The sequence below is a fragment of the Parasteatoda tepidariorum genome, chromosome 6 (genome assembly GCF_043381705.1).
Source record: "Parasteatoda tepidariorum isolate YZ-2023 chromosome 6, CAS_Ptep_4.0, whole genome shotgun sequence".
Lineage (NCBI taxonomy): Eukaryota > Metazoa > Arthropoda > Arachnida > Araneae > Theridiidae > Parasteatoda > Parasteatoda tepidariorum.
Window position 1 is genome coordinate 49,023,796 of NC_092209.1, and position 27,543 is coordinate 49,051,338.

At 30.4% G+C, this 27,543-nt stretch overlaps 1 protein-coding gene across 4 annotated transcripts in view; it reads right to left on the bottom strand.

The window, feature by feature from the left end:
- The window catches only part of LOC107443293 (slit guidance ligand), a 338,907-nt gene that overhangs the window by 56,172 nt on the left and 255,192 nt on the right, over positions 1-27,543 (bottom strand). For all 4 annotated transcript variants that reach the window (XM_071182347.1, XM_071182346.1, XM_071182345.1 and 1 more), the window contains exon 14: positions 26,595-26,666. In XM_071182347.1, coding sequence (XP_071038448.1) covers positions 26,595-26,666 — 72 coding nt within the window. The remainder of the gene's footprint in view (positions 1-26,594; positions 26,667-27,543) is intronic.

Genomic DNA, 27,543 nt, shown 5'->3' on the forward strand with positions numbered 1-27,543 from the left:
CCGAGATCTAGCAAGGGCCACAGTTTCTGTTTACAAAACTTCTGAAGTCATAATTTTTAACTTCCTGTTTAAAATCCTGTTCATTCGAGTTAAAGTAAATCAACTTCTCCTTTCATAAAAGAAAACAGTTAAAATATATTCACCACATGAGAATGAGAGATTAACTATCTGATTTACTGGTTTGATAAGAACAATTATAGAAAGAAAAAAAGTATTTGCACATATGCTATAATTAATTCTTTTTTTGGATTTTTCAATGATGATATTTAAAAGTTGTCGGGATTCAACTTGATAAAAAAAAGTTAGAAAATCTTGTAATCAATCATTGATGAAGTTTCCACTGTATCATTTTTTTAACATTTTTACATTTTAATAAATGTATTGGAAACAATTGAATCAGAGATGCTCTAGATGCTTGATTGAGCAATTTGAAGTAATCAAATTAACAATCAAATGCAAAAGTAATAAAAAGTTCACTTGCAACATATACTACACATTGTAATATAAATGCTGTTAAAGGAAGTTATTCGGATGAAACTTATAGCCTAGGAATAAGAAATCCAAGTTTAGGTTCTTAAAAATTTCACAAACATGTTTCCGCTTTTTTTTCATTTTTTGTAGATTTTTATTACTTAAATTTCATATCTATTAGTTAATGTATAAATGTTTTGCTTATTTATAAATTTAAGATAATATTTTCGTTTTTGAATGTAAATATCGAATTACGTAAACATTTTTAAAGTTCCAACGAAGTATTTACTCTCTTTTGTTTCATTTCCTTCTCTAATTTCTTATTTTAACTCATATTTATAGAAACTGGAAATGTAATAAAATTTTAATTCACTTAAATAGCTCAAGAGATATGACGAAATAAGTAAAAAGGGAAAATAGCATTTAGGGATCCAAGCTTTCGACAGCTCTCCTGGCTTAAGTAATCAAACGACATTTTCGAAATGTCTAGTACCCCACCCCATTGTTTTGATCGTCAAGAATATGGATCTGTAGAATAAAAAGAATGTTTATTAAGTGAAAGTAAGATTTTGTATCTGATTTCGAAACTAAATATAATGTTTGTATTAATTACGTACTTCAAGTTAAAACCTCGAACCATTAAAATTCATGTTAATACGAGAAAATCCAATTATTTAATTTAAATTAGTTTATAAGTTCCATTTTTCACTTAGCGCTCTGCACACGAAATTTCTTTATAATATAGAACTTTCTTAGATTTTTCTTAGTTATCTTCTTTTATGGTACTTTTTGTTCTTTTTAAAAATAAAATTTTTAATACATTTTTAAAAAAAAAATATTTTTACTTTTCTCAAATTTCAATGATTTTTACACGTAATTTCTGAAAAATATTTAAGTGTTTTGGTTAGTGTTCTGAATGAATAATGAATTTACAAAATTACACCCCCGTATATCTTCGAGTGATTTCTCATTTTATTGATACAAATTTCTGTTGAATAATATTTGTTCCTATTTTAGTAACATTACCATCGAATCTGTTGCAAGTTTTCCATGCATAAGAAATTTTGAAGTTAAAAAAAATAAAGTAAGCTAGGAATTATTCGTAAAATTGGATTAGAATTTTAAAATTCTTAAAGGAACTTTCACCTTTTTTTATGACGATCAATATGGCTCATTTGGAATTGTCCTATTAACAAGCAGATCATGAAGAAAGAAAAAATGAAACTAAAATCAATCAAAATGAGAAAAAATAATTTTTTTATTTAAAAATTGAAGAAATAAAATCAAAACATGGAAAAAAAACATTAAACCGGAAACACCGAAGTAGCTTAATATCAGAAAATAGACACACAGGAAGCGTAGCCAGATTTTTCATCAAAAATAAGCACCTTTTAAGTACTTTATAAGCACTCAAAAAATATTTTTAATCACTCCCCCCCCCCAAAAAAAAAAATCATAGCAAGGATCTGTGCAGTAACAAAAATTTTTTTCTTCTATCCTTTTAAAGTTCTTAATTTATAAACATAAAATCAATAAAATTCAAAAACCTTACATAATCATGATAAAATAACTAGTTTCTGATAAATATTGCAGAGAAAATTATGAAAATCATGAATTTTTTGTAATTTAAAACGACAATCGATACGGTAAAGAAAAAAATCTCTGCTTAGAAGATAAAAAATTAAGCTCTCTTTACAAACACCAAATAAAATAAGCACCTTTAAGCGCTTTTTAAAAACGCTACGCACCCTGACACAGAATTTTTCAATTTGTATAATATTAATTAATAATAAAATATTAGATCTTGCTAGTTTCGAGTCAACCATCTTCATGTTATATTGACGAAGTTTTTCTAATACAAAGGAGCGATGGTTAAGGGGGGGAAAAAGCAAAAAAAACTTCAATTCGCATTACCGTTCGGTGATCCGTACTTCGAATCAGAGTCTACCATCGTTGCCATTACCTGATCACCCCAAGGGAAGAAGTGAGAAGCAGGGATCAAGTATAATGGAAGAATTCCCCCCAGTATACCACAATGGTCTGACAAATTGCGAATGAATTCCGATGCATGGGAGGATATCAGCTGGGCACCCCCTACATCAAAATCCTACTTAGACAGGGAAAGGGTCCGAACAAAATGTTTGGAGTCATTACTGCATAGCACTCCTCTTCCATATTGACCAAATTTATTTATTTTTTGTTTCCGAGGTTTCGTATGGATTGTGGATGAAAACACACAACGCTAAATTTTTTGGGATTATAGTAAACTTTTTTGAGATTTACCATATCCTTCAACAACCGAAAAATTTCCGTAGTTTTGAAAAATATCTTTTCTAGCTGTAGCAAAGTTAATATGTGTTAAGATTTTAACAAATTAGAATTAAAAGAATTTTTCCACCTTTACAGGGTTCCCACTCAATTTCAGAAGAAAAAAAAACCTAACTTTTTCTGGTGTATCAGGCAAATTGCAATGAAAATCCATACCATATTTTATTAATGCCATGCAATTTTTCAGCAGAAAACTCTGATTTTTTTTCATGTATCATGTCAAATATTAGATTTTGTTAGCAAAAACATAAAAGAATGAGAATAGAAACAGGGAAAAGTTTCACTAAAAAGTGGAATTTTATAACATAATTGTAATGGATGTTAGAATTATTTAACTCGAACCTCAAACTGATTACTGTTACTGACTATTCTAAGAATGGTTATTTTCCAGGTATAATATAGGAATTTTTCAGGTTTTTTGTAAAACATGGAAACTTTCCCTGACTATTCCCTGCTTTTTAGAGTCAAAATAAAATCCCCTGACAATTCCTGGTTTTCCCTGTTCTCCATGACCCCTGCATATAAACAATATAAAGACGTGTGTAAAAGGTCACATAGATAAATGGAAAAGTTCTTAAATTGTGATAAGAATTTTATTTGTTGGAAAACGTTCTGCTGTGGTTCCCCACCACAGGTAAAAATACTTCACAGACTTCAGATGTTGGAAGGTATGGTATTGTATACATGTTTGAAACTGTGTTGGAAACCATATTAAATTCTTCGTCAAGAACTTGTAAATTGCTTTTATAAAGCTATTACGTATTGACTTTGAGCTCTTTTATATCAACATATAATATACAAAAAAAATCAAAAATTGTTTAGAATAGTGTGTTGTACAATTTTTGAAAATTTTATCCCTTTTTTCTTTAGATTTTTGCTGCAGTTTTCTCTACTTTTCCAGAAGACAAAAGACCCTATAGATTTAGAAGAAATAGATATTTTCTATTTCTTCTAACTATATGAAGTTACCTTATATTCTAAAACTATGTTGAATAGTAAAAGCTATTTTCAGTATGAGAGGATTTTAGTTGGACATCAGAATCTTACTTTATAATTGAACAGTCCAAGCAAAATGTTGGGAGTTTTAACCAGATACGAAATAATTCTCTTCCATTTTGCTATTTTTTGTTTGCTTGGATTTCTTCCCTGGAATTGAGAAAGCTATTGCGTAATAGATGTTCTTGGAATCATACAACTAGGGAAAGGATTTTTTCGTAGACTTCTTGGTAACTTGTGATTGGAATTCGGAAACAAAATTGCCTGTATAGAACATGTAAGGTGCTCGTATCAAACTATCATGTATCGTGTTTTGACACTTTGGCACCGAATAATAATGAAACAAATCTGGCTAGAAAGGTTTTAAAATCCAGTAATGTTGAACTTTTAAAAATTACAATATTTTATTTATAGCACTTAAGTTGTACAGTGCACGGAAAAAAATAGACGGACCACCTCGAATGCCACTTTTTTGTGCATATTTTGGTGCCAGCTGACCGTTTATAAAAAAAAAATGACGTGTTTAGGTTAGGCTAAGTTTCTCCACATAAGTTAGAATGCTAATTAACGTGAAGTTAATTAAATACAGTGCTGCAAAGTACATCCAATTCGTTGAAATATAATTCTTGCTCGTCTACGTCTTTTACTTAACTTAGATTTAGTATTTGTTTATATCTTTTATTCTAATTGGTATATTTTTGTTTCGAGTACCTGGTAACTTCGTACTCATAATTAATTTGTTTATGTTCGACATAGCTCCGTGCCTGTCTTTGAATTAAGTAAGAAACATATAGAGAAAAAAAAATTTAAATCTTTGTGAAAGAATCTTTCCGAAAGAATATAAAATGTGTCACTTAAGAGAATTGATACTTGGCTGGCTTGGTTTACCCGAAATAGAATGGACAGAACAGTTATTTTTTGTATGAAATTATCTTTAGATAAACAAATTTTATAATTGTGTGCAAATTTTTTTTAATTTGCTTAAAAAGTTCTCGAGATATAGCGAAATGCTCAAAAGGTAAAATTAACATTTATGGGACCAAATTTTCGAGAAATCTCCTGACCAAATTATTGGGACCATATTTCCCAGATTGCGGCTATGCCTCATATTTTGGGGGTCAGAAATCCGAATCCGTCGCAAAAGAGGTATGTTTATTCAGAGAAAGTACGTTTTTGTGTCTGATTTCGTAACCTAAAATATCGTCTGCACTAATTAAATAGCATATTTGAGGTCACCTCCTCTATCCCTTAAGATTGAGTCCTTGAACGTAAAAATCTGATCATTAGGATCAAAAGTTATCCAGGTTGGTTCGTTTTTTTTTGGGGGGGGGGGGAGCACTGTATTTCGTGTACCTTAACTTTTTGAAAAATACTATAACACATAGGTTATAAATTTAATATTTCGTTTTTTAAATATTTAAAGTTACCTTTCATTTTAAAGCAATGTTTAATATTATCTGATTAAAAACTTCATTCGCTTTAAAAATGCATTAAAAAGTAATAATATCAGTCCACTTGTTTGAAGCGTTTCAAAAATAAAGTCGCATTTTCAAGACTTGCCAGACGTTAATGAGAAGAAATTCTTTCTTCTTATTGATTCTCATTCACGACTGGCAAGTCTTGAAAATGGGCGCCTATTTTTGAAGAGCTTAAAACATGTCGATTGTTGATTCTTTTTTATGTATTTTTAAAGCGAATGAAGTTTTTAAGTAAGTAATATCCCACCGCTTCAGTTTCTTGGCACTATTTATTTAATGTTGAATAGTTAAAGTTATTTTCAGTATATATGAGAATATATCAGCTGGATAGGCCAAAGTCAAAATTTGAAGTAGAAAACAGTCCGAGCAAAATATTTCGAGTTATTACCACAGGTATGAGAAATTCCTCTTCCATTGGGTTCGTAAGTGTTTCTTTGGATTACTTCGTTTGAATTGAAAATAGGAATAATGCCAAATTTCTTCAAATTGTAGATTTGAAGAATGATTTTTTTTTAGTAGACTTTTTGCTAACTTTGATGGAATTGTTTGTATATGCGATTGAAACAACGTTGGAAGCCATCCATCAAATTAAATTGTCTGTAAAGAACTTTTAAAGTGCTCATATCAAACTATCATGCATCGGCTTTTGACATTTTCACATTAAATAATAATGAAACAAACTAGCCAGAACGATTTCAGAAAGGAGAAATGTTCAATTTTTCAAAGTTTCTAGCATTTATTGTTTACACTTTTATTGTAACTCATCTACTTTACTTTTCGAAAAGCTTTATGATTCTGAGATACATATTTTTTCTTCTTTAAAAAGCACTTAAAGTTGGTTTTTATTCAGTTGAAGCTTTTTTTAAACTTGTTTAATATTTTATTTCCTAAAATCTTGAAGTTAGCTTATTTACTGAAATTGAAACTACATCAAAGAGAATGCTAGAACTTAGTAACTTCTCAGTTTTTATTAACTTAACTTCAATCATTTTTTGTTTAACTTTTTCAAAAAAATTGTATACATAGTTAAATGTGGCATATTTTATCATTAAAGCTAGGTAGTTAATTAATTTGTTGGTACAATGCTGAAACTTATAGTGCAATTGTTTTACTGATTTTATTCCACACTTAAAAATATCCTAAAACCAATTATACATAAATTATATCGGCATGATTTAAATTTAATTCAATAAAATTCTAAAGATTAGCCTATATATTTAAAATAGAAAGACGTTTTTGGGAGTGTTTTTTTTTGTTGTTGTTTTGTTTACTATTTAAAAAATATTTTGTTTTACTTTATTAAAAGACCGAACATTTTAAAAAAACAACCAAGCAAAAATTATGATGGAATATTTTATTATAAAAGTTTTGAGTTAATCTGCATGTTAAAGCTAAACCTGTATGTTTTTCTAAAACTTTTGAAAACGCTATTTTAAAGTTTTAATTTTTACGTTCTTTTTTTATGTGAAGCAAATGATGATGCATAAATGATGAAAATTTTATCTATGAAGATTTTTAGTGCAAGCAGATGTATAATCCTTCTTAATATTTTTATTGCTATGTTTTATGTATAAACTAGAAGATTTTTAAGTTATATCGTGGAATAAAGTTTTCAGAAGTTGTCCTTCATTCACACTTTGAGACTGGGTGAGTAGCCAAATCTTTCAACAAAAAATAAGCACCTTTTAATTACTTCTTAAGCATTAAAAATATTTATAAGCACTATATACATCTTTAAAAGGCAAAATAATTTTCAAAGACTTTACATGATCTTTATAAAAAATTAGTTTCTGACAGAGAACTTTTTTCTTAATTATATTAGCCACCATAAAAAGATGGATAGATTTTTCGGTTCAATTTCAGAGAGTGGAAAATGAAGCCTGAAATTGAGAATATCTCGCAAAATGCAGCAGAGTTGCACATGAGAGTGCAAGAATCTTTCCGAACCCATCTCGGTATATGCACATGCGGACGTGCAAGTATTGCATCAAACGTGTGAAATGATTTGCGCTTTCATATGCTACGGACCAACGGTAAGCCGAAATGCGTTTGAATAAACAACAGAACAATGTGAAAACCGACATGGAAAAGAAAAAAAAATCGAAAAGGAAAAATTAAGCACTTTTTAATAACACCCACTAAAAGAGCATCATGAAGGGCTTTTAAAAATCGGAAAAAAGCACTATTTGCACTTTTTAAAAACGCTACGCACCATGTGAGATTGAAGCAAAAAATTTCGCCATTATTCCATGCGATAAATCTCATTATTAAACTTCGCCAACTTCAAGAAACACAGCCAAATGTGGGAAACATAATAACTCGATACTACTTTCTCTCACAAATCCTATCGCACAATATAAAAGATATTCTTAGAAGTAGCTCTAGCAGGTTTAGATATATATATTTTTTTATTGATTTTTCCTTCCACCATATCCATTTTTTATTACAGTTCAACACGGTGATGATTTTTCCAAGATATTTCTTCACTCGATGCACAGCCATAAATGATTTCTACTTTCCTTTTTTTTATCGAGTGTCATTATTATTTTGTCACTTTTATTGTTAGCGAAAAAAATGGTTCTTTTTCGGATTCTCTAGGGTTTGTACCAATGTGACCGTGTGTTTTTAAAACCTTAAAAGATAAAAGAAAAATACTAGTTGTATATAAAGGGGAAAGAAAAACTTTTTTTTTTTCCTTCTCTGTTCGAAAAATGGAATATTGTGTCATTCTTTTGTTTCTTCTCCGGACTATGTTTTAGCATTGAATCATAAAAAAGAGAATTTTTTCCCTTATGGGCGGAGAGTGATTGTAGTTTCTCTTTTAGATGTGTTGACATTTGAGATGCTGTTTAGCTTCTTTTTTTTCTCCATTGGGTCGAAGAAACTAGTAATTTCCATTACGATATTACAGAAATAGAATATGCCATCAATTTAGATAATGAAGGTCTTCTTCGGTTACACTCCTCGTTGTTATGATGATGTACGTTACTTAAATAATTAAGAGGAAATACATTCAAATCCTAGAAGCAGCATTAAATTGCGAAGTCTTCATATTTTTATGTCTTGAGTGCCTTTTTTATTATATTTTTTTTTTCATTTTCCAAAAATTATTTTATTGATTCTTTATAATGTCTTTTGCAATTATAAGATTCTTTTAAAATTACTTTTTCGAATGTAAAGTTTTCCTTTTAATAATTAAGTATATAAAGATGGGATTCTTCACATTCATTTTTCTTTTTACCTAAAATTTTGATTTCAGATACTCATTCTGTTTCTAAATTTATTGCACATTCATAATTCCATTTTTACAATCATGATTGGTACCCGAGAAGAGATGAAGTGATCATGTCTAATCATATCATTTGCAGGGCCGTTTTATCCATTAGGCACTGTAGGCAACTGCCTAGGGGCCCTGCCACGTTCAGGGGCCCTGTGCTACAGGAAAAAAAAATTTACAATGTTTCTTAAACAGTAAAAATTTAATTCGAAATTTCAATGACGATTGTCTTGCTCTGTACATTACATCGTCGCTATTTTAGTACATTTCTGAACGCATTATCAGATGACTATGCAGCAAGAGCAGCTTTTTTAACACAACACGCTTGAAAAACGCGCAAAACGATGACGGACCTGCAAAAGAAATTGTGCTCAGAGGAAAAGAGAAATTAAAAGTTGATACATATTTGCCAGTACTAGACATGTTGTGTACAGAACTGTCGCGGCGCCTAGAAGCTTACCGGGAAATAAATTATCTGTTTGGGTTTCTAACAGATTTCTCGACAAAATCCGACGCTGAAATTAGACAGGCTTGCACAAAGTTTAAGGAACATTATTTCGAGGACATTGAGCCTGAGTTTGTAGACGAAATGGTGCAGTATAAATACCTCATCTTACAATTAGAAGACGCCGGAAAAAGATTGTGCCTGCCGAAGAGATTACAAACTGATTATTGGTAACATGGCACAATCAACTTTCCCGAATGTAATGACAGCTTTGCAAATATATAGAAGTCTAATGATTACAAACGCCACTGGTGAACGAAACTTTTCCAAATTGAAATTAATTAAAAACTGTCTTCGTTCAACTATGTCTCAAAACCGTTTAAATCATTGGCCATAATGGCAATTGAAAATGATGTATTGGAAAAGGTTAACTTTCAGGATGTCTTGAACGATTTTGTAACAAAAAAAGTTAGAAGAGTCAATATTTAAGCTTATTGTATGATTTTTTTTAAATGCATATATTAATTACTCATATTCTTTTCGTTTGATTCAATATTTTTATTGAATAATGTGATAATATACCTATGTAGTAAAAAACAGCGTAATTATGAATAAAGTGTTGTGTTAGCGAAAAAATATATTAGGAAGTTAGAAGACGGTAAGGGGGGGGGCCGAGACGAGCATTGCCTAGGGGCCGCGACGTGCATAAGCCGGCCCTGATCATTTGTATCGCATTTAATTAGATATTTGTAAACGACGTCACAAATGAGTATCGAACCTGATTGGCTTTTGAACTGACAAATGCCATAATTTACCTACGATGACGTCACATGTACGATGACGTCATTGTAGTACATTATATATTTATGTATTGTAATACTTCTGTATATCGTAGAACAGAAATTTATATTGCAGTTCAATAATATTACGTATTGAACAATGGCAACGAGTCTTTATATCTTATAGAACTTAGAGTTTACGAAAGTTTGAATATTTTTACACTGTATATTTTGTAACTACTTAAAGTAATTAAAAATAAATTATCTAGTCAAATCTGTGCAGTCCTTAATCTTTTTTCCTCACAATTTTGCACAATTTTTAATAAATAAATCAGTTAATTTTTTAAAACAAACGATTCTATTTTACGAAATCATTTTTTTTCTTATAGTTTTTATTTAACTTTTGTTCTTTATTTATAGAGGAGAAATAAATAATATTTACTTTAATTCTGTAATATGTTAGAATTAAATTTATCATGGTAGTTTGCTAATTAATGCTTGAAAAATTAAAATTTTAACACTTTATTTTTTATTAAAAAAGTCTTACTTTTCTTAATACAAATTATTCATTTATTTGAAGAAGTAATACTTAATACTGATTTCTTGAATATTGATGATTCTTAGGTCTGTTCATATGTTTCTACACTTTTAAAAGTATTTAATTAGGAAAACAAACATATAAATGAACAAATAAAGAAGTAAATAGTTTGAAGCAAAACGATTTTTAAATAGCACGTTTAAGACATTTTTTTATTCTTATCATTTTTAATCTCCTGCTATTTTATATATTAAAAAAATATTTACTCAATTAAGTTTGCTATTATTTGTTTGAATTAATTTCCTAACAGTGGTTTTCTGATTTTGCAAAGTTTAAATCATAATATTTTTGTAGAAAAGTCTAATTTGTCTATAAGTAAATGCCTATTTTATGTAAAAAGTATTGACCTTTTAAATGCATTATTATTCACTGAACTTAACTTTCACAGCGTGTTTTTCTGAGAACAACATTTAAAAGTTAATTTTATTGTTTTTTTAAAAAATTATTTCTAGCAAATTGAAATTAGATACTACTATTATCAGAAACAATATATCTTTCACTCAATCTCCGTTTTCGCTCAAATAACGACAATAATAAAAGCTGAACTATTTTTCTTTGGCATTATTTTAGCCATAATATACTCTTCTCGAAAATTCCATAAACCTTTTCCCATACGGAACCCCCTGTTACACACCTCACGGCTATAGGGTGGCACTTGGGGTCAAACGACTGGGATATTTATATTTCTTCTTAAAAAAAAAATTTGGGGTTCGCTCTATGCACACGCCACAAGATACGAAAAAAAATGTGATAATCAAATAAATGAAGAAACATAATCGTTTTGGCGAGATCAAAAAGAATGTGTTGGGGGTGTGCGAAATGAAAAATTTGTTTGATTTCGTGACCTCATTTCGTGCTCACGGATCGGCAAACTCAGGGGGTGGGAGTTAAAGCTTTAATGCAATCAAACGCAGTTGGTGTAAAAGGCCATAGACAATGCTTCCTCGGCCATCGTTTTACTGTTGTGGAAATAACCAATGAATTGTGATGCCAAGCTAGTATTTATAGAAATGGTTGTAAAATTTTCCCACGCAGATTAAATTGAGATAAGGTAGAACATGTTTGTAAAACTTTCATAGAAAAAATATTATTAACGTTAACAGATATCAAGTTTTAAATGCTGTTTGAATGAAACTAACAGAGAATTATAACCTGAGTTAATAAAGTATTGCACAACAAGAATTTTAATGATAAATAACTGTTTCTCTTAGATCTAAATGACTGTAAATAAGCGCAAATTTGAAAAATTATTGTTTGGAAGATTTTACCTTTAATGCAGAAAAAGACACCAGTGTTTCATACACTATTTCATAACCATAAATTATTAAAATATTAAATAATAGCATTTTTTACTTATTTTGACCTAAATTAACACTAAATAATGAAAAAATAAAAAATATTTTAAATAAAATTTTTGCGTTAAAGGGTCAAATAAGACGGTTTTAAATGGAGAAAAGATTTTCGAAAGTAGGTTTCCGCTGTCAAATACTAATTCTCCTAAATTAAGTACAATGTAAAATGCTACGTTTAGTCTTAAATCCCTACGATAATAATAAATAAAGAGATAATAATAGATAAAGATTCATCACAAATCTCTAAATAAATATCTATGGAATAAAAATAGGTTTGTTGAAAAAAGTGGACTGTTCTGAAAACTGACATGCACAAAAGTAATTTTTAAATCAGTTTAAATAGGCAGCCAATAGGAATTAAACTAAACTAACCTATACTAAACTAAAGAGTTAAAGCATATTATAGAAAGAGGCATAGATTAAAGTTTAATTTATGGTAATTGAAAAGACCTGTCTCAACGCTTAAACTAGTGTTATTTAATTTTGTAGATATTGTTATTTTGTTAATGCTTTTTTTATTATTAAATGTTTTTTCTTTCATGCTTTTGACTGCTCGATCGCTTAATATTTCAGTCCCTTGCTGCCAAAGCAAAAAAAAGAAAAAAACATTCACTTTTTTTTAACAAAATTAATTGGTGTTTTATAAAATAACAAAGATGTTTCTTTTTCCAAAATAATATAGACAAAGAGAAATAATAAGAAATATTTAATTAAATTCATCACAATTCTCTAAATCATAGATTCTCAACCTTTTAACGTTGCCGCCCCCTTAAGGAGCAAAAAGCTTTTCAACGCCCCCCTTCGTGAAAATCTAGTTATTTAGAGCATGGGGACGGAGGGAGGTGTGTTGAATTATGAGAAGCAACATCTTTAAGCAATTTTTTTACCCTTTAAATTTATTTATTTTTTTTAAATAATGTGTACATTAACTCGATAATTTTCTCATGGCAGGTAAACGCAGTCTATTTGTTATGATCAAAATAAATATGTTTAAGGAAGAAGAAAAAATACAACAAAGAAACCTATGCTTAAAAAATGATTTATTTTTAATTCGATACATAAAAAAATCACCCAAAATAATTTTTTAACAGTAAAAAGAAGTATCAACTAAACATTCAAGTAATTATGTTGGTGGGATGATTGCACTTAATGGTTCAGAACCAATTTCTTAACAGTCGGTTCAATACTTTTAGATGAAGACGCAAATACACTCGCTGCACAATTTCGAGTCGATTTCTCCTTTTTGTGACAAGATCTGTAACAGCACTGAATTTACGTTCGACAAGTTAGGAGGAAGGAATGGCAATTAAAAAAAATTTAATGGTAGTCTACTGTCCAGGATAGAGACGACTAACGCAAGATTCTGTGAGACGATCACCATTTCAAAGTTTCATTAGTAAAAAGTTCGACCAAATCTGAACCTCTGCTGTTTCAATAATCACAAAAGTGTTTAGAACCCATAAAATCATTGAGGCACTTCTAAGGAACAAAACATCTTTAAAACGGTCGGAAAAGTCCATGTGCAAAGAGTCACGGTGTTGACAATATTCTTGTGCATCATCAGAGCGAATTTCTCCTGCTTGGCTGAACTCATCCTAACCAAAGTTCTGCTTCCACAAAATGAGCTTTTTTAAGAAGGCAGAAATAACTGATTTTGTAGGGATTAAATTGAGCTCGTTGTTTTGAAGATGTAAATTATTACCCTGAAATTTTACAGATAAATCTGCCAAAGTCTTTCTTAAATTCCAGCAATCTGTCTCTCAGAGATACATCTCTGTTTCCGAGGAACTCAAGCATAGAGTCGAAAAGATTCCAATGCCTATTGAAACAGAAGCTTTTGGAAAACCAGCGAATCTCGGTGTATAGTAGCAAGCGATTGAATTCTTCATTGTTCTTCTTACACAGCTGTCTGAATAATCAATCGTAGAGAGCATTACTATGAATTTTGTTCACAGCAGACATGGCATATTGCAATGATTTATGCGAACGGTCGCTGAGATTTTTTCCTACTAAATATGCTATCTGTGAATCACGCAGTAAACAGATAAAAATATCTGGTACCTATCTTTCCAAAAGGGCGATGTCGGCCCCCATTGCAGGAGCCCATCAGTGGCAATAGACGTAATATTCGCAAGAGGAATGTTTTTCTCTTTAAAATGGTCTTTGACAGTATTAAAAATAGATTTACCTTTGATATCTGCAATCAAGCTTCTAGCAAAAAGCATATCTTGAATAATTTTTCCTACATTTACAAACCGGACCTATGCCTACAGTAGAGCCTACATTACCTGGCAAGGTCGATTCATCAACTTGAAGGGAAAATTCGTTGGATATCAAAAGTTTGCATAAGGAAATTTCAACGTCTTCAGCCATCTCAACATTTCGTCGCTGCACTGTATCGTTGCTTATGGGATATTTTTTTATCACAGTGGATGCAGCTGGATGGTGTAAAACTATTTCTAAACCGGCAGTATCAACTCTGCTCCGATGGTATGAGTTTTCCCAGATTTAGCAATAAATTTTGATATATTATAAGAAGCTATCAAACCATCGTCGCATTTTTGTGATGAGGTTACTAGTAACCCTGAGACCGAAGATGCCTTCAGAAACATGGAAAAAGATGTTCATGAAAAATGACAAATCTTTATTTTGTTTGTCAGGATGCGTTTTTTTCAAATGCTCCTGCTAACGGTAAGATTTCATTACCTCATTAGACAAAACTTAACACAAAGTAAACATATGGGTACAAAGTAAACACATGGGTAGTTGAGAGTTCAACAATGATTGAACAAATCCCAACTTCAGGAACGTGGCACTGCATTGATGACACTTCTTTTTGTTAACCGACATTGTTGGTGGCAGCAAAATACAAAGCATAAAAGAAAATCAACTATTTCTCAAAATTAATAAATAATTTATGATAAAAACTAATTCGCGCACGTACCTGGCCAAGTAAACTATGAGATCTAATCGAAACAGGAGAGAAAACCGTAGGGAAGATAACAAAAACCATCATAAGAAATACGGGTCAAATCAAAAATTCATACCGAAAGCGCATGCACTTCAATTTCCACCAAATGACTTGAATGAGTCAGCGGTAAAAACTACTGACTCATGCGCTAAACTGTGTTGACTTGGATCGGAGAATAGGAGTTGTATAAGTTCGTTTTATTGATGGTACAAATGGTGTATCGGATAATCTTTATTTATTATATTAATTTAATCTTTTTTTCTTTAATATTAATTTTAGATTAATTTTATTTATTAAATAAATCTTAGTTTAATAACTTTTTTTGTTTCAAAATTTAATTTAAATGACAAAACATGCTCATCGCCCCCTTATCGCCCAATACATATCCAACGCCCCCTTACCGCCCAAAACAAGTTCACCGCCCCTCAGCATACCCCCAACGCCCCCAGGGGGGCGGTACCGCCCCCGTTGAGAACCAATGCTCTAAATGAATGATATCCATGAAATAAATAAACAAAACGCAGCAGCCATGGAATTTTTCATTATCCGTATTTGTGGAGAGAGAAAAAAAATATGGGAAGAACAATTACCCAGGGGCCATCTTTTAATCATACCTTATAATTCCTTTTTTTCCCCTGCAAACTGTCGTTTTCGAAGGGATAGATAGCTACAAAGTTCTTATCTAATCGCTCAGGTTTGTTCGCGAAATCGTAAAGAGTCTTGGAATTCGGTTTTTATTTCCGACTTTCTTGTAGGAGATAAGGCGCCTTTAACCTCTGGGGCGTTCAGGTGGCGAATAAATGGTAGGTATTCTTGTCTTTTACGCAGTGGTGCGAAAACGGAATCCTTGTTTCGTGAGAATAAAGTAAAAAGTGATGTCAGCACGTCTTTAAAGTTTTAGAGTGATTAGTGCTTTTAAAGCTCTCTGGTTTAGTGTCCAAAGAATACAGCTTTTAAATTTAAAAGATAGTGGCTTCAATTTAGCTGAATGGACTAAACTCTTACTAACTAAAACTGAACTAAAAACTAAACTTTTGATCAGAAACAAAAATAGTTTGGTAAAGTATATTATAAAAAGATATGGAAAAAGAGAAGTAAAACATCATTTAAAACTAATGTTTCATTTGCACGTGGCAGTATTTCTTTATTTTACAAAAAATGGATTTTTCTTCTCTGCAATGTTAGTAAATTTAAACCATTTCTGGTTGTAACCATAATATAGTGCAAAATTCAACCATAGCATTATTCAAATTACCCAGTTGAAGTTTTAAATTTGAATTTTATTAAACGATACAAAAGCCGAAAAGTGGTCAAACTTTAAAAAGAGGTTATTAAAGTTTCAGGAATTGACTACAGCACTGAGGTTGGAGGTACCGATATTATGGTTCAATTTGAACTAAAATGCTTTCCAGCTCAACAAGTTAAAGTTGTAGATAATGTCCATGGTTATCTGGAAACTTAAAAGTTAGATACTTTGTTCAAAAATAATTGATAGTGAAAGCAAACAAAACAGCTTGAAACCTGACCTTACATTTGGCTGATTTCCGCCAAGATTATGCCAAATACCGCATATCTGATTAGTGGTTAATATTAAAAGAAACTTTGCAAAAATGTCATATAAGTGCATTCATTATTGATACGATTTAAATATGGTTATTATTAATAACTATCTTTCCTACCCTGTTAATACTGATTACCTTAAAGAGGTTTCTTGGTTTTGTTACAGCTGTTGGTATGGTACAATAAAGTTTGAGATTTTCATATTCATATTTAAGATTGAAGCATACGGTAGGAAAAAGATAGTTAAAGTTGCCTAAAGAATCGATACAATTTTAGCTATCAGAAACTAGTGAATACAACAAAGAGCTTGTGATTTGAAAAGGAAACGGAAATAATTGCAGAAATGTAAAGATAGGGTCTTAGAAGACATATTTATCTTAATATATCCACTCTTTCAAAATAAATATTTTTTCTCGACAGGTTTTAAAATAATAAATTTTTATAAAAATTTTTTAAACTCATACGTTTCTTAAAACAAATTTATCGAAAATAGTGTACAAAAATATAATAATTATTAAATTAAAATTCAAATAACATTCTGATCATGAGGATGTCACTTAAATACCAACAAATAACATACTGATCATCAGAAAAATATGGCATTTTCAGAACAAGCAAGTTCAAAACAATACTTTCGAAATTCGAGTTTAAGGAAACCTCGAGAATAAGTACTTACTTATTCCTCTGGGGATTAAGAATGTTATTTGGAATAACATCGTTAAATGAGGTCAAAGAATGACACTTAACAAAATAACAATTATAAAAAAAATACTCGATTTTCGCCAAAACTAGAACCAGCTGTCAAGCTACTAACGACTGCTTCAGAGATTGATGTAGTGATAGTGGCAACAGATTGATAGGAAAAAGAAAAGTAACAACAATTGAAGGATATGTGTATGACAAAATTTGTTGAGAATGAACGACTAAGTTGGTTCGATCAAACTTTTAACCATTTAATTTATTGATTCGAATTAAATTATTTATCAGATTTCAGTTGATTTCGTGTATTCATGTAGACACTGAATCAAGTTAATGATTTCAGCATGTTGGTTCGAATAAGCTGATATGAAGTGAATTGAAGCATTTCACCTGATGGTAACTCTTTCATTTGAATCCATTGATTCGAAATGGTTGATTTCGTGCTTGATTCGAATTACCTGAGGAAATTTTTTTTCATTTTATGCTTTGACTAACTCAATAGCTTCCTGCTACCCACGTTAAGTGAAATACTTCGAAAAACTTTCCTTCAATAATAAATTATTCATGTTATAAGAATATAGGTCAAAACATGTCAATCAACTATCATAAATTTGTCAAATGGACTAACTAAGTAATTATAGAAAAATGAATTTATTATTCTTCAACAGAGTTATTCAATGACAAGTGAGATAGCTTTTAGATCTATCCTGATAAGATGATTTTCAAATTGAATTTGCTTAAAAATATCCAGGTTTCTAAAAATGTTTTAGAATTTCAAGAAAAGTATGTACTTGTCAAACTAAGTTTTCCGAAATTTCAGATTGATGGACTAAAAATTTCTTAAGTTCGATGCTAGCTGAGCTTGAGAATGCCATGTAGCTAAGTTCAACATAAATGCAGCTATAATTTTCTGAAAATAAAATATTTCGCTCTCAACGCAGGCAATATTATAAGAATTTGAGGGTTTACAAAGAAGTTCTTTTTGATTTCGAGAAACTTAAATCAAGAAACCTAAGTTATGTTTAAGCCTTGGCAGACCGGTCTGTGTAGGGGTCAGGTAACTGGCCTTGCACCAGAAAGGTTCTGGGTTCGAATTCCGGGCAAGGCATGGATGTTCTTTCATTCTCTGTACTATCTGTCCTTACTGTGGGAGCAACGTTGGCCCACCTAACATGGTGCCCCTGGAAAAGTGGCCAACAAATTTGCCCCTCAGATGCCTTTATGACGAAACGTCATTCCCCAGGCCGGCATTGGAAAAAAAATATTTAAACTTTAGTTATATTAAAATCAAGAAACCTTCACATCTTTTGAATAAGTAAATCGGTTTTCATTTTACATACAGTTTTTGGATTCACAAAATTTTGGTTCAAAAAGTCATTAAGATAACAGAAGATATTATTTTCTTTTGTATTAGGTCTTATTAACACGTGAAAAGCTTAATTTTGCGTTTGAAGTAGACCAAGCATGTTTGTGACAAATTTTAAAAAAAAATTTAAATAGTAAGATAAGAACTTTAGTTCTATTTTGTATGATTCGTCCAGTAATAAAAACTTCTTCAAGGACATTGGTGTAATTTTGTATGATGAAACCTCTTCTTACATTTAAAGTCGACCAAGTACCTTTGTACCAAAATTTATAAGAAATTGAGAAAAGTAAGAAAATGATTATGATCCTTAATCTACTTGATGTGGATAATCCAACAACAAACTCGTTTTGATTTCGATAATACAATTCATGCGGGGGGAAAAACCTCTTTTAAAATTTGAAGTAAATCAAGTACTTTTGTACTAAATTAAAAAAAAAAAAAAAAAAAAAAAAAAAAAAAAAAAAANAAAAAAAAAAAAAAAAAAAAAAAAAAAAAAAAAAAAAAACAGTTGTGAATACAAATTGTCTGGTACATTTGAAATGGATGACTCATAAACAAAATCATATCTCAAGACTTTTCAATATTTACTGATTGAAAAGCCTGCTTTTTATACTAAATTTGTCAAGGTACCTTCGTATTAAATTTTGTAAAATAAATAAACGGAAAAAAAATAAGAAAAGGTTCACTTTGCGAGCATGACCCTATAGAAAAATTATGATACAATCATAACTGAAGACATTTTACATGTGATGTAACTTATGCTGTTTATTACAAAAACCTCAAAACCTCCGATAAAACCTCAAAAAATGCCCCCACTGGTATATAAGCCTGACAAACAACGAGATGCCAAACCCTGAAAATGAAATATTTTCCACAAAAGTGATTTATTTTTCTGGCTTAACAAACAAAAGCAAACAACTTAAAGAAAATAGAAAAGAAAGAATAAATATGAATGTCACAACTACCATTTTTCTTATAACTAACAACTTTACTCCAATGTGAAGTTCGGTAGAAAACCGTGGGGGTGGCTCTGAGTCTTTGGCTCAGAGCCGACGACATTCGAAATTCGCTCATCTCAGCAGAATTATATTGCATGAAAAAAGAATATCTAATTCCTTTCGGAAGCGAGGTTAAGAAATCGGAAAAAAAGCAGTTCCTAGTAAGAAATATGAATCATTTTCCCTCACGAATTTCTTGTCTTCGTATTTTGAAATGGTAGCGTTTTTTTCCCCTTTTTCTTTTTTAACAAAACTGTTATCAAGCAACATTAACGCTGTAACTCAGTATAAAAATAAGGTGTTGATTTTCGATAATGTGCAAAATTGAAAAATTATATTTATTCCTGGGAAGTTTAAATCAAATAAAACTAATATCTGATTCAAACAACATCAACGCTGTAACTCAGAATACAAATAAGGTGTTGATTTTCGAGAATGTGCTTAATTTGTTAAGTTTGAAAAGTTATATTTATTCCTGGGAAATTTAATATCTGATTCAAATAAAACTAATATCTGATTCAAACAACATTAAAGCTGTAACTCAGAATAGAAATAAGGTGTTGATTTTCGAGAATGTGCTAAATTAGTTTTGTTTGAAAATAAATATTTATTCCTGGGAAATTTAATATCTGATTCAAACAACATCAACGCTGCAACTCAGAATAGAAATAAGGTGTAGATTTTCGAGAATGTGCAAAATTTGTTTTGTTTGAAAATAAATATTTATTCCTGGGAAATTTAATATCTGATTCAAAGAAAACTAATTTCAAATAATTAAAGTATGATAATTTGTATAAGGAATTCATGGAATTCTTGAGTGTCTTTACGAATACGCAAAAATCGTAAAATCCGAATTTCGTTATCTCAAGAATTCCTTGTTTTGATATATTAAATAGAATAATATTCCATTTATTTTATTTTTCTTTAAATCTGTCACCAAACAACTTAAATAATGCAACTTTAGAACACACAAGTAAGGTGTTCATTTGCTACTAAGTGCAAGTTTGTTAAGTTGACAAAGTTACATTTATTCCTGAGAAATTTAATACCCAATTCTAATAACTTATCATAGCAACAACTTAACATAGATGTTGATTTTTGATGAAGTGAAAGCTTTTAAAATTTGCACATTCTATTCAATATCCGATTTTAAAAAATTCATTTAAAATAGTTAGAATATGATATTTAGAAATAAAGTAACTAAATAAAGAAAATTAAATCCCACCAGGCGAAAGATTAAGAAATCTGGAGAAAAAAAAAGTTCTCAGTAATTTGGTAAAAAGTTAAATAGAAAAAAATCCTGTCTTGATATTTGATATGTAATCGTTTTTCCTTTCTTCTTTTCTTCATGTCATCTAACAACTTTAACGATTCTTATTAAGTGAAGTGATAATTGTCAAGTGTTGATTTGGAAGAAAGTGTAAACTTGTTTAATTGATTCAAATTTAAGAATTCAGTATCTGATTCTAACAAAACTAATTTAAAATAATTAGAATATGTAAAATGTACCATAATCACCAAAATTTAAAATAGATTTCTACAATTTTTTTAAAAAAAATATATACACGAACATTAAAAACTGTGTTAACACTTTTACTATGAACGTGAAAATCTATTATGTGAAGGAAAAAGAAAAACGTTATCAAAATTAACAGTTATAATACTTTTACTATGAACGTGAAAATCTATTATTAACGTGAAAGAAAAAGATAATCGTTATCAGAATTTGACAATTATAAATACTTTTAATTGTCAATAATTGTCAATTACAATACATTTATTATGAACATGAAATCTTTAATTATTTACCTGAAGGAAAAAGAAAATCGTTATCAAAATTCGACAATTAATAATACATGATGCAATTTTGATGAAGCAAAACCCTTTTAACCAAATACTTCCTATCTGAGTTCGGCTAAAAAAGCATACATAGTGCTTATAAAATTTAGTAAGTAAACCTACAGCTGAAAATGAAAAACGATGTATGAAAACGGTTAACATGAGCGAAATGGATTATTTTTGTTACATTTCTACAATTCGCGATCGCAACGCTCGAGTACGCCGTCTAGCGGAAGCCTGTAAATATCGGACATTAATTTATCACGTTTTCATTTAGTTCCATCAAAGTCATTGACTGAATCAGACGCCATTTTTTAGCAGCAAATAAGAAACAAAATTTCCCTAAGGAAAAGGCCGAAGAACTTGAAAAAAATCTCCAGAATATTAGTAAATCTTTCAGGAACAGAACACGCCAAACATTTGAAGAAAAATTCCTCAATAANCGTTGTTCCACTCAGAGTTCTAAACCAATATTTTTTTTTTCAATCTGAAAACTTCAGAAATGAATCATTTTTGAAATTTCGATGAAGTTTGCAATAAGGATTACAATTTATAAAACACTTAGCCATTGACTCATATCAATAGCATTGTGCAGTATCAAAAATTATTCATTTCTGACAATCAAGTTCAGTCAGACTTATGGTTGCAATGTCAATAAAAATGCATCATCAAAATTCATATGGAATTTTTTTCACAGCATATAAGCTGATTTCTCAAAAATTGCTTACAATGTTGATTGATTATTGATTGGAATATTGCTAAAAGGTACAAATCAAAATCGAAAAAGATTTTTTTTTCTCTGTACACATAGCCAATTTCTCAAAACTTACTTCAATATTTTTTTGGAATATCAATAAGAATAAGACATTAAACTATATAAAGATTGATTTAACCGCAATTTCTTAGAAATTGATCTAATCAGGGCTCTAAAAACCGCCCGTCCGCCCATTCTCGGCGATCAAAAATTCCCCGCGGAAAACGAATTTCTCGAATCCGACGTCCGCGCTGACGGCCATTTTCCCGTTAATGTTCGTGATACTTTTTCAATTTTTGTTATTAGAATTGATGTTTTCTCTGTCTGGGAGTACTGCAGTGGTTGAAGGGGCTTTTAAGCAATGAACTTACAAAAAAACACATTGTGCAATGGTCTTAAACAAGAAGCGTTAAACGCAATTATGAACAAAAACATAAATGGAAAACCCCTTTCAGATTTCTGTGCAGAAACCTCTGTAAATCATTGGCTCGATTGTGGAACTGGCAAACGTCATATTTGATTCATTTAAGAAACGCAGTACCCTCGGATAAATTGACTTTCCAGATAACTTGACCTTTGTCATTTAAATTATTTCATAAAAGAAATAAGCTATTTCATAAAAGAAATACTAGGTTACTATTAGTAACCTAGTATTTCCTTTATTACTGTATAATATAATCCTAGTACTTGCAATCCTAGTAACTACTAATTCATTGTGCAATTTATATAAATGTTTTCAATAAATAAGAGAAAATTATATTTTTATTTATTTCGAAGCTACGGGTTAGTTTCAAAGGAGGAGGGTACATTGTTGAACAAGCCGTCATCGGGGACGGGTAAAATTTCTGAGTTTCTTCGAGCCTTGGTTCCAATAAAATTGTATCGATTAAAAAGTTTTTGAACACGAAGAATTCAAAAAATCGCAATTAAAAAAGAACGAACGTAAAGGCAATTTTCCATAAAAATCATTTGTCATCTTTTAATAAACTTTAGTATTTTAAATTTTTAATCAAATTTAAATTAATTTAGGCTTTGTTCATTAATCTTGAAATTAAAATAATGATGTGTAATATAATCTTGACAAAATTTGCAGGTAAGCGTCTCATACAACAACGCCCCCTATAGTTCGTTGCGATCGCGAATTGAAAAGTTAGCAACGAGTGAGTAATTAAAAGCAGATTTTTGTTTACAAGCAGTTATTTCAAAGTAAGACAAAGTTAATAGTTTTATCGTTTGTTGACAAGTGAGTGAAAAATAATAATAGAGAGAATTCGCAGTTATACCTATCATTATGCATGTTCATGCACGTAAATTTTAAATAACTACACATTCTTGTTAATTAAGTTATGTTTTTTTGAACGTTTAAAGAGCGCATTTCACAGACACTGGTGCAGTTTCACTTTAGGTGCGCATGCGCAGTTACTTGAAACCTACGTATTGAGAATGTGAAGGATGATACGCAAAATTGAGAAATTTCTCAAATTAAAAGATGAGTTGTAAGAAAGGATAGTCTCATAACTCCAAAATAGTTTGTGAAAATATCCTGAAATCTGCACAGCCAGTGCAAAGAGTAATTTTAGCTTTAGCTCCAATTCTAAAAATCTTTCAAAAATTTTAATTGTTCTGCTCTGAAGGAATGTATGAAAAGCGAATTTTTCTCACAATATTAGCATTACACATTTTTGCCTTCAACTACAGACTTTTTCTTTCTTCTTTTTAATTATTTATACGAAAACCCCAGTCATTTTTGTAATCTTACAGCTCCATTTAATAAAAAACAAGTTTCACAGGGAATTTATGGCATGTTCTTTAATAGTTATTTTTCCTCCATTCCTTATGTCATAAGCTCAAGTACAATCAACGTGAATGTCGTGTGAAGAAAAGCGGGCACCAAAGCAGTATTTTGAATGCAATTTAATAATGAAACCTAGTATTTAATATTTGTCTACAGTTACACCCTTCAAACATATTCCTATAAATCTAAATTATGTAATGTCAACGGTACTTAAAATGAAATAAAAATTAACTTACGTACTACGCAACCAATAGGAACACGTTTCTATTGGGATAAGAATATGAATTGCCCAATAGGAATGGCGCAAACGACAATTGATATATTCCACTCAAGTGATACAGTTTATCCTCTGACTTAAACATCTCTATAGTTAATATTTTTATGGATGAGTGGAACTTTTAAAAATGGGGTTTGCGTAATAATGTTACCATAAAAATAAACAAATAATAATTGGTTTATATTTTTTAACTGTATCCATTAATGCCTTTCAAGTTTCCAGCATGATTTCGGGTTGAAAATACTACTGCTATTGAAAAAACATCGTAAGTGCTTCACAATAGGTTTCTAGAAAAGCGACTTGACAACTATTTTCTTTTTATTGCTAACGCAACGTGAAAGTAAATTTTAAATAAATTGTTTAAAAACTAATTTTTGAAAATATTTCCGGAAATATGTAGCTTAAAATGCCAAGTTTTAATGCTTAAAATGCCAAGTTTTAATGCTTAAAATACCAAGGCCAATTTATGGGAAAAACTATTATATGAAAAAAATTCCAATTTTAAAATTATTATTGCTTACGTTGATTTTTCTATTGCACGAAAGAATATTTACCTTATTTTATAAATGTCGTTGAACAGCAGACCCAATTTCTGGTATAGAATTATTTAGTGATTATTTCCAAATAATTTTTTCCTTTATACGAAGAAAACGGGTATGAAGCTATTAAAAAAACAACCAGTTTTAAGACGCCTATTACTTTAAAAAATAAAATGAAAAAATAAAAAAAACTTTCGACAGTTTGTCAGCTATTGGTTAAATAAGTGTGATCGATAGGTTTTAAATATACGTTCTAATTCTCTTTTTAACGAAATCCATAAAAACCAGTTTTTTGAAACAAACAAATTTTTTGATTTAATTTTCTGGCAAGTCAATTGAAATGAAGCAGAATATCATACATAAAATATATCATCTCTGATGTTATGCTTCTTCTCGTGTCTATATTTTATGAGCGGTGGATTAAAAGTTCCACTTTAAGAAGAAAAGAAACATGCGTGGTACTTCCAATGAACTAAAATATGTAAAATATTACTTATAGGCTGATTGTGGTATTGTCACTGAAACACACTTTTTCAATTTTGGTCTGTGAGACGTGATGGCTCAGGAGATACAGCGTTCGCCTACAAATGAGGTGAACCAGGTTCGAATCCCAGCAATGGCCGGTCGATACGAATTTCGCATCCGGTTTGTACCGATCACGGTGCTGACGTGAAATAGCCTCATTGGTAGACGGATCATGGGTTAGAGTCCCCTTGCCATCAGGCTAACCGCGGGAGGTTCTCGTGGTCTTCCTCTCCATGTAACGCAAATGCGGGTTAGTTCCACCAAAACGTCCTTCACGAAGGCAAATTTCTCCAAATACTTGGTCCTGGAGTTTCCTTGTCTTCTGAATTGGGTTTAAAATTACAAAGCTAATTACAAAGGTAGTCGTAAACTAAAAATTCGTTCAGCTGTTTAACGACGGCTATAAAAATAAAAAAATATGAAAATCTAAGTCTGAGCAGTGACAATTTAGTGACAATGTAATAATTAAAACGAAAGAACTTTTAATGTTAATAATCAATTTTAAAAGATTCAGTTAGTATTTAAAGATATGATTCATTAAAGGCACAGTGAAAATAAATGATCGGATCTTTACGTTCTAGGACCCAATTTAAATGATTCAAGAGGGTGACCTCCAGTATGCTAACAAGGTCTCAAATAAGGTAGAAAGGAAAATGAATAATGAATGTGAAGAATACACATGCGATTCTATCTTTATGTACTTAATCATTAAAAGGAAGACTTTACATTCGAAAAAGTAATTTAAAAAATTTTTACAATTTCACACGACGTTATTAAACTTCAATAAAATATTTTTTTTGGAAAATGAAAAAAAAAAAATATATATATATATATATATAATGTAAGAAAGACATTTGTAACATAAAAATCTGAAGACTTTGCAATTTAACGTTGCTTCTAGGATCTGAATCTATTTATTCTCTATTATTAAAGTAATGTACAATATTCAAAAGAATTCAAACAGACCACCCTGAATAACTTTTGATCTAATGATTGGATCTTCACGTTTTTCAGAACTCAATCTCAATGGTTTGAAGGGGTGACATCAAATATGCTAATTAATTACTGCAGATGATATTTTTAATTACGATGAATTAAGTCGATACGAATGCCGCATCGAGCTCGCACCGCAGTGCTAACGCAAAATATCCTCAGTGATAGATGGATCATAGGTTAGAGTCTCCTAGTCGTCAGGCTATCCGCGGGAGGTTTTCCTCTCCGTGTAACGTAAATGCGGGTTAGTTCCATCAAAAAAAGTCCTCCACGATGGCAAAATTTCTCCCAATAATTGATCCATGAGTTCCCTTGTCTTTTGGATTAGGTTCAAAATTACAAGGCTGCGGAATTGAACATACGTAGTCGTAAAACCAGAAAATTGGGTCGTCTGTTCAATGACGGTCATGAAATGTTCCCTAGGAAAACACTATGATTTGGTAATTTTGTAGTAATCAATAAGTTGCGCTTGCCACTTTTAAAATTTTACCTTACCACTGGTTGACCATCCACGTGATATATTACATATAAAAGAAATAAAAATTTTTACTTACAAAGTTTGAATATTGTGTAACGCATTGAAAGTTCCATTTGCTAGCGACTGGATATTGTTGTCATACAAGGACCTGTAAAAAATAATCAACTGAACTCAATACAGAAACAGAAAGAAGGAAATTCTGGTAAAATTAACGTACTTTAAGTAAAAGATATTTCTGGTACAAAAATTATTATTCTGGTAATAAAACCGAAATATACGGCATTTAAACCATTCGTATAGTAACTGTTTACCGAAAATTCCGGTTTTTAAAATTATGTTTCATATTACCAAACATTTAGTAAAAAATCTAAAAATAAAAAGAAAATTTTATCGAATAAATGGCTTTTATGCCATGCTCTAAGGTAGGGGTGCACAACCTGTGGCCCGCGGGCCAAATGCGGCCCTTCGACTACTGAAGTGCGGCCCGCGAGAGCTTCTAAACACAATTAAAAAAATTTTTTAAAAATGGCAATTTTTAATCGCACTTTTAAGTCATCACGTTTTGACACAATCAATTTTAACAGATTCTTTAGTAAATGTACGTTTAACGCGCTTTCTTGAAGCCGAATTTATCGTAAATATAAATGATTTTTTTTAAACAGTTATTTCCGCTTTTCTACGTAATTTTGAAAATTCCAAATTTTTATTGCGACGCGAGTTTCAGATCGCAAATTTAAATAATCACTTTTTGTGCACTTTATTTGTGACTGAGAATAATATTTCCTGGAAAACGCATTCATAAATTAACTCTAAAAAATAAGGCTAATCGAGAACGTTTTTGAAAATGTCGAAAAGCGAAACAGAAAACATAAAAATCAATCTTAATTTTTGAAAAATTTTCTTAAAGCTGAACATCTCAGTTTTTCAATTACCAGAAAAAGCCAAGAAAAAAGAATTAAGTCAACAGAAATGCTATTAAAAATTACTGCGTTATAATGAAAACGTCTAAAAAATCTTTTTTTTTT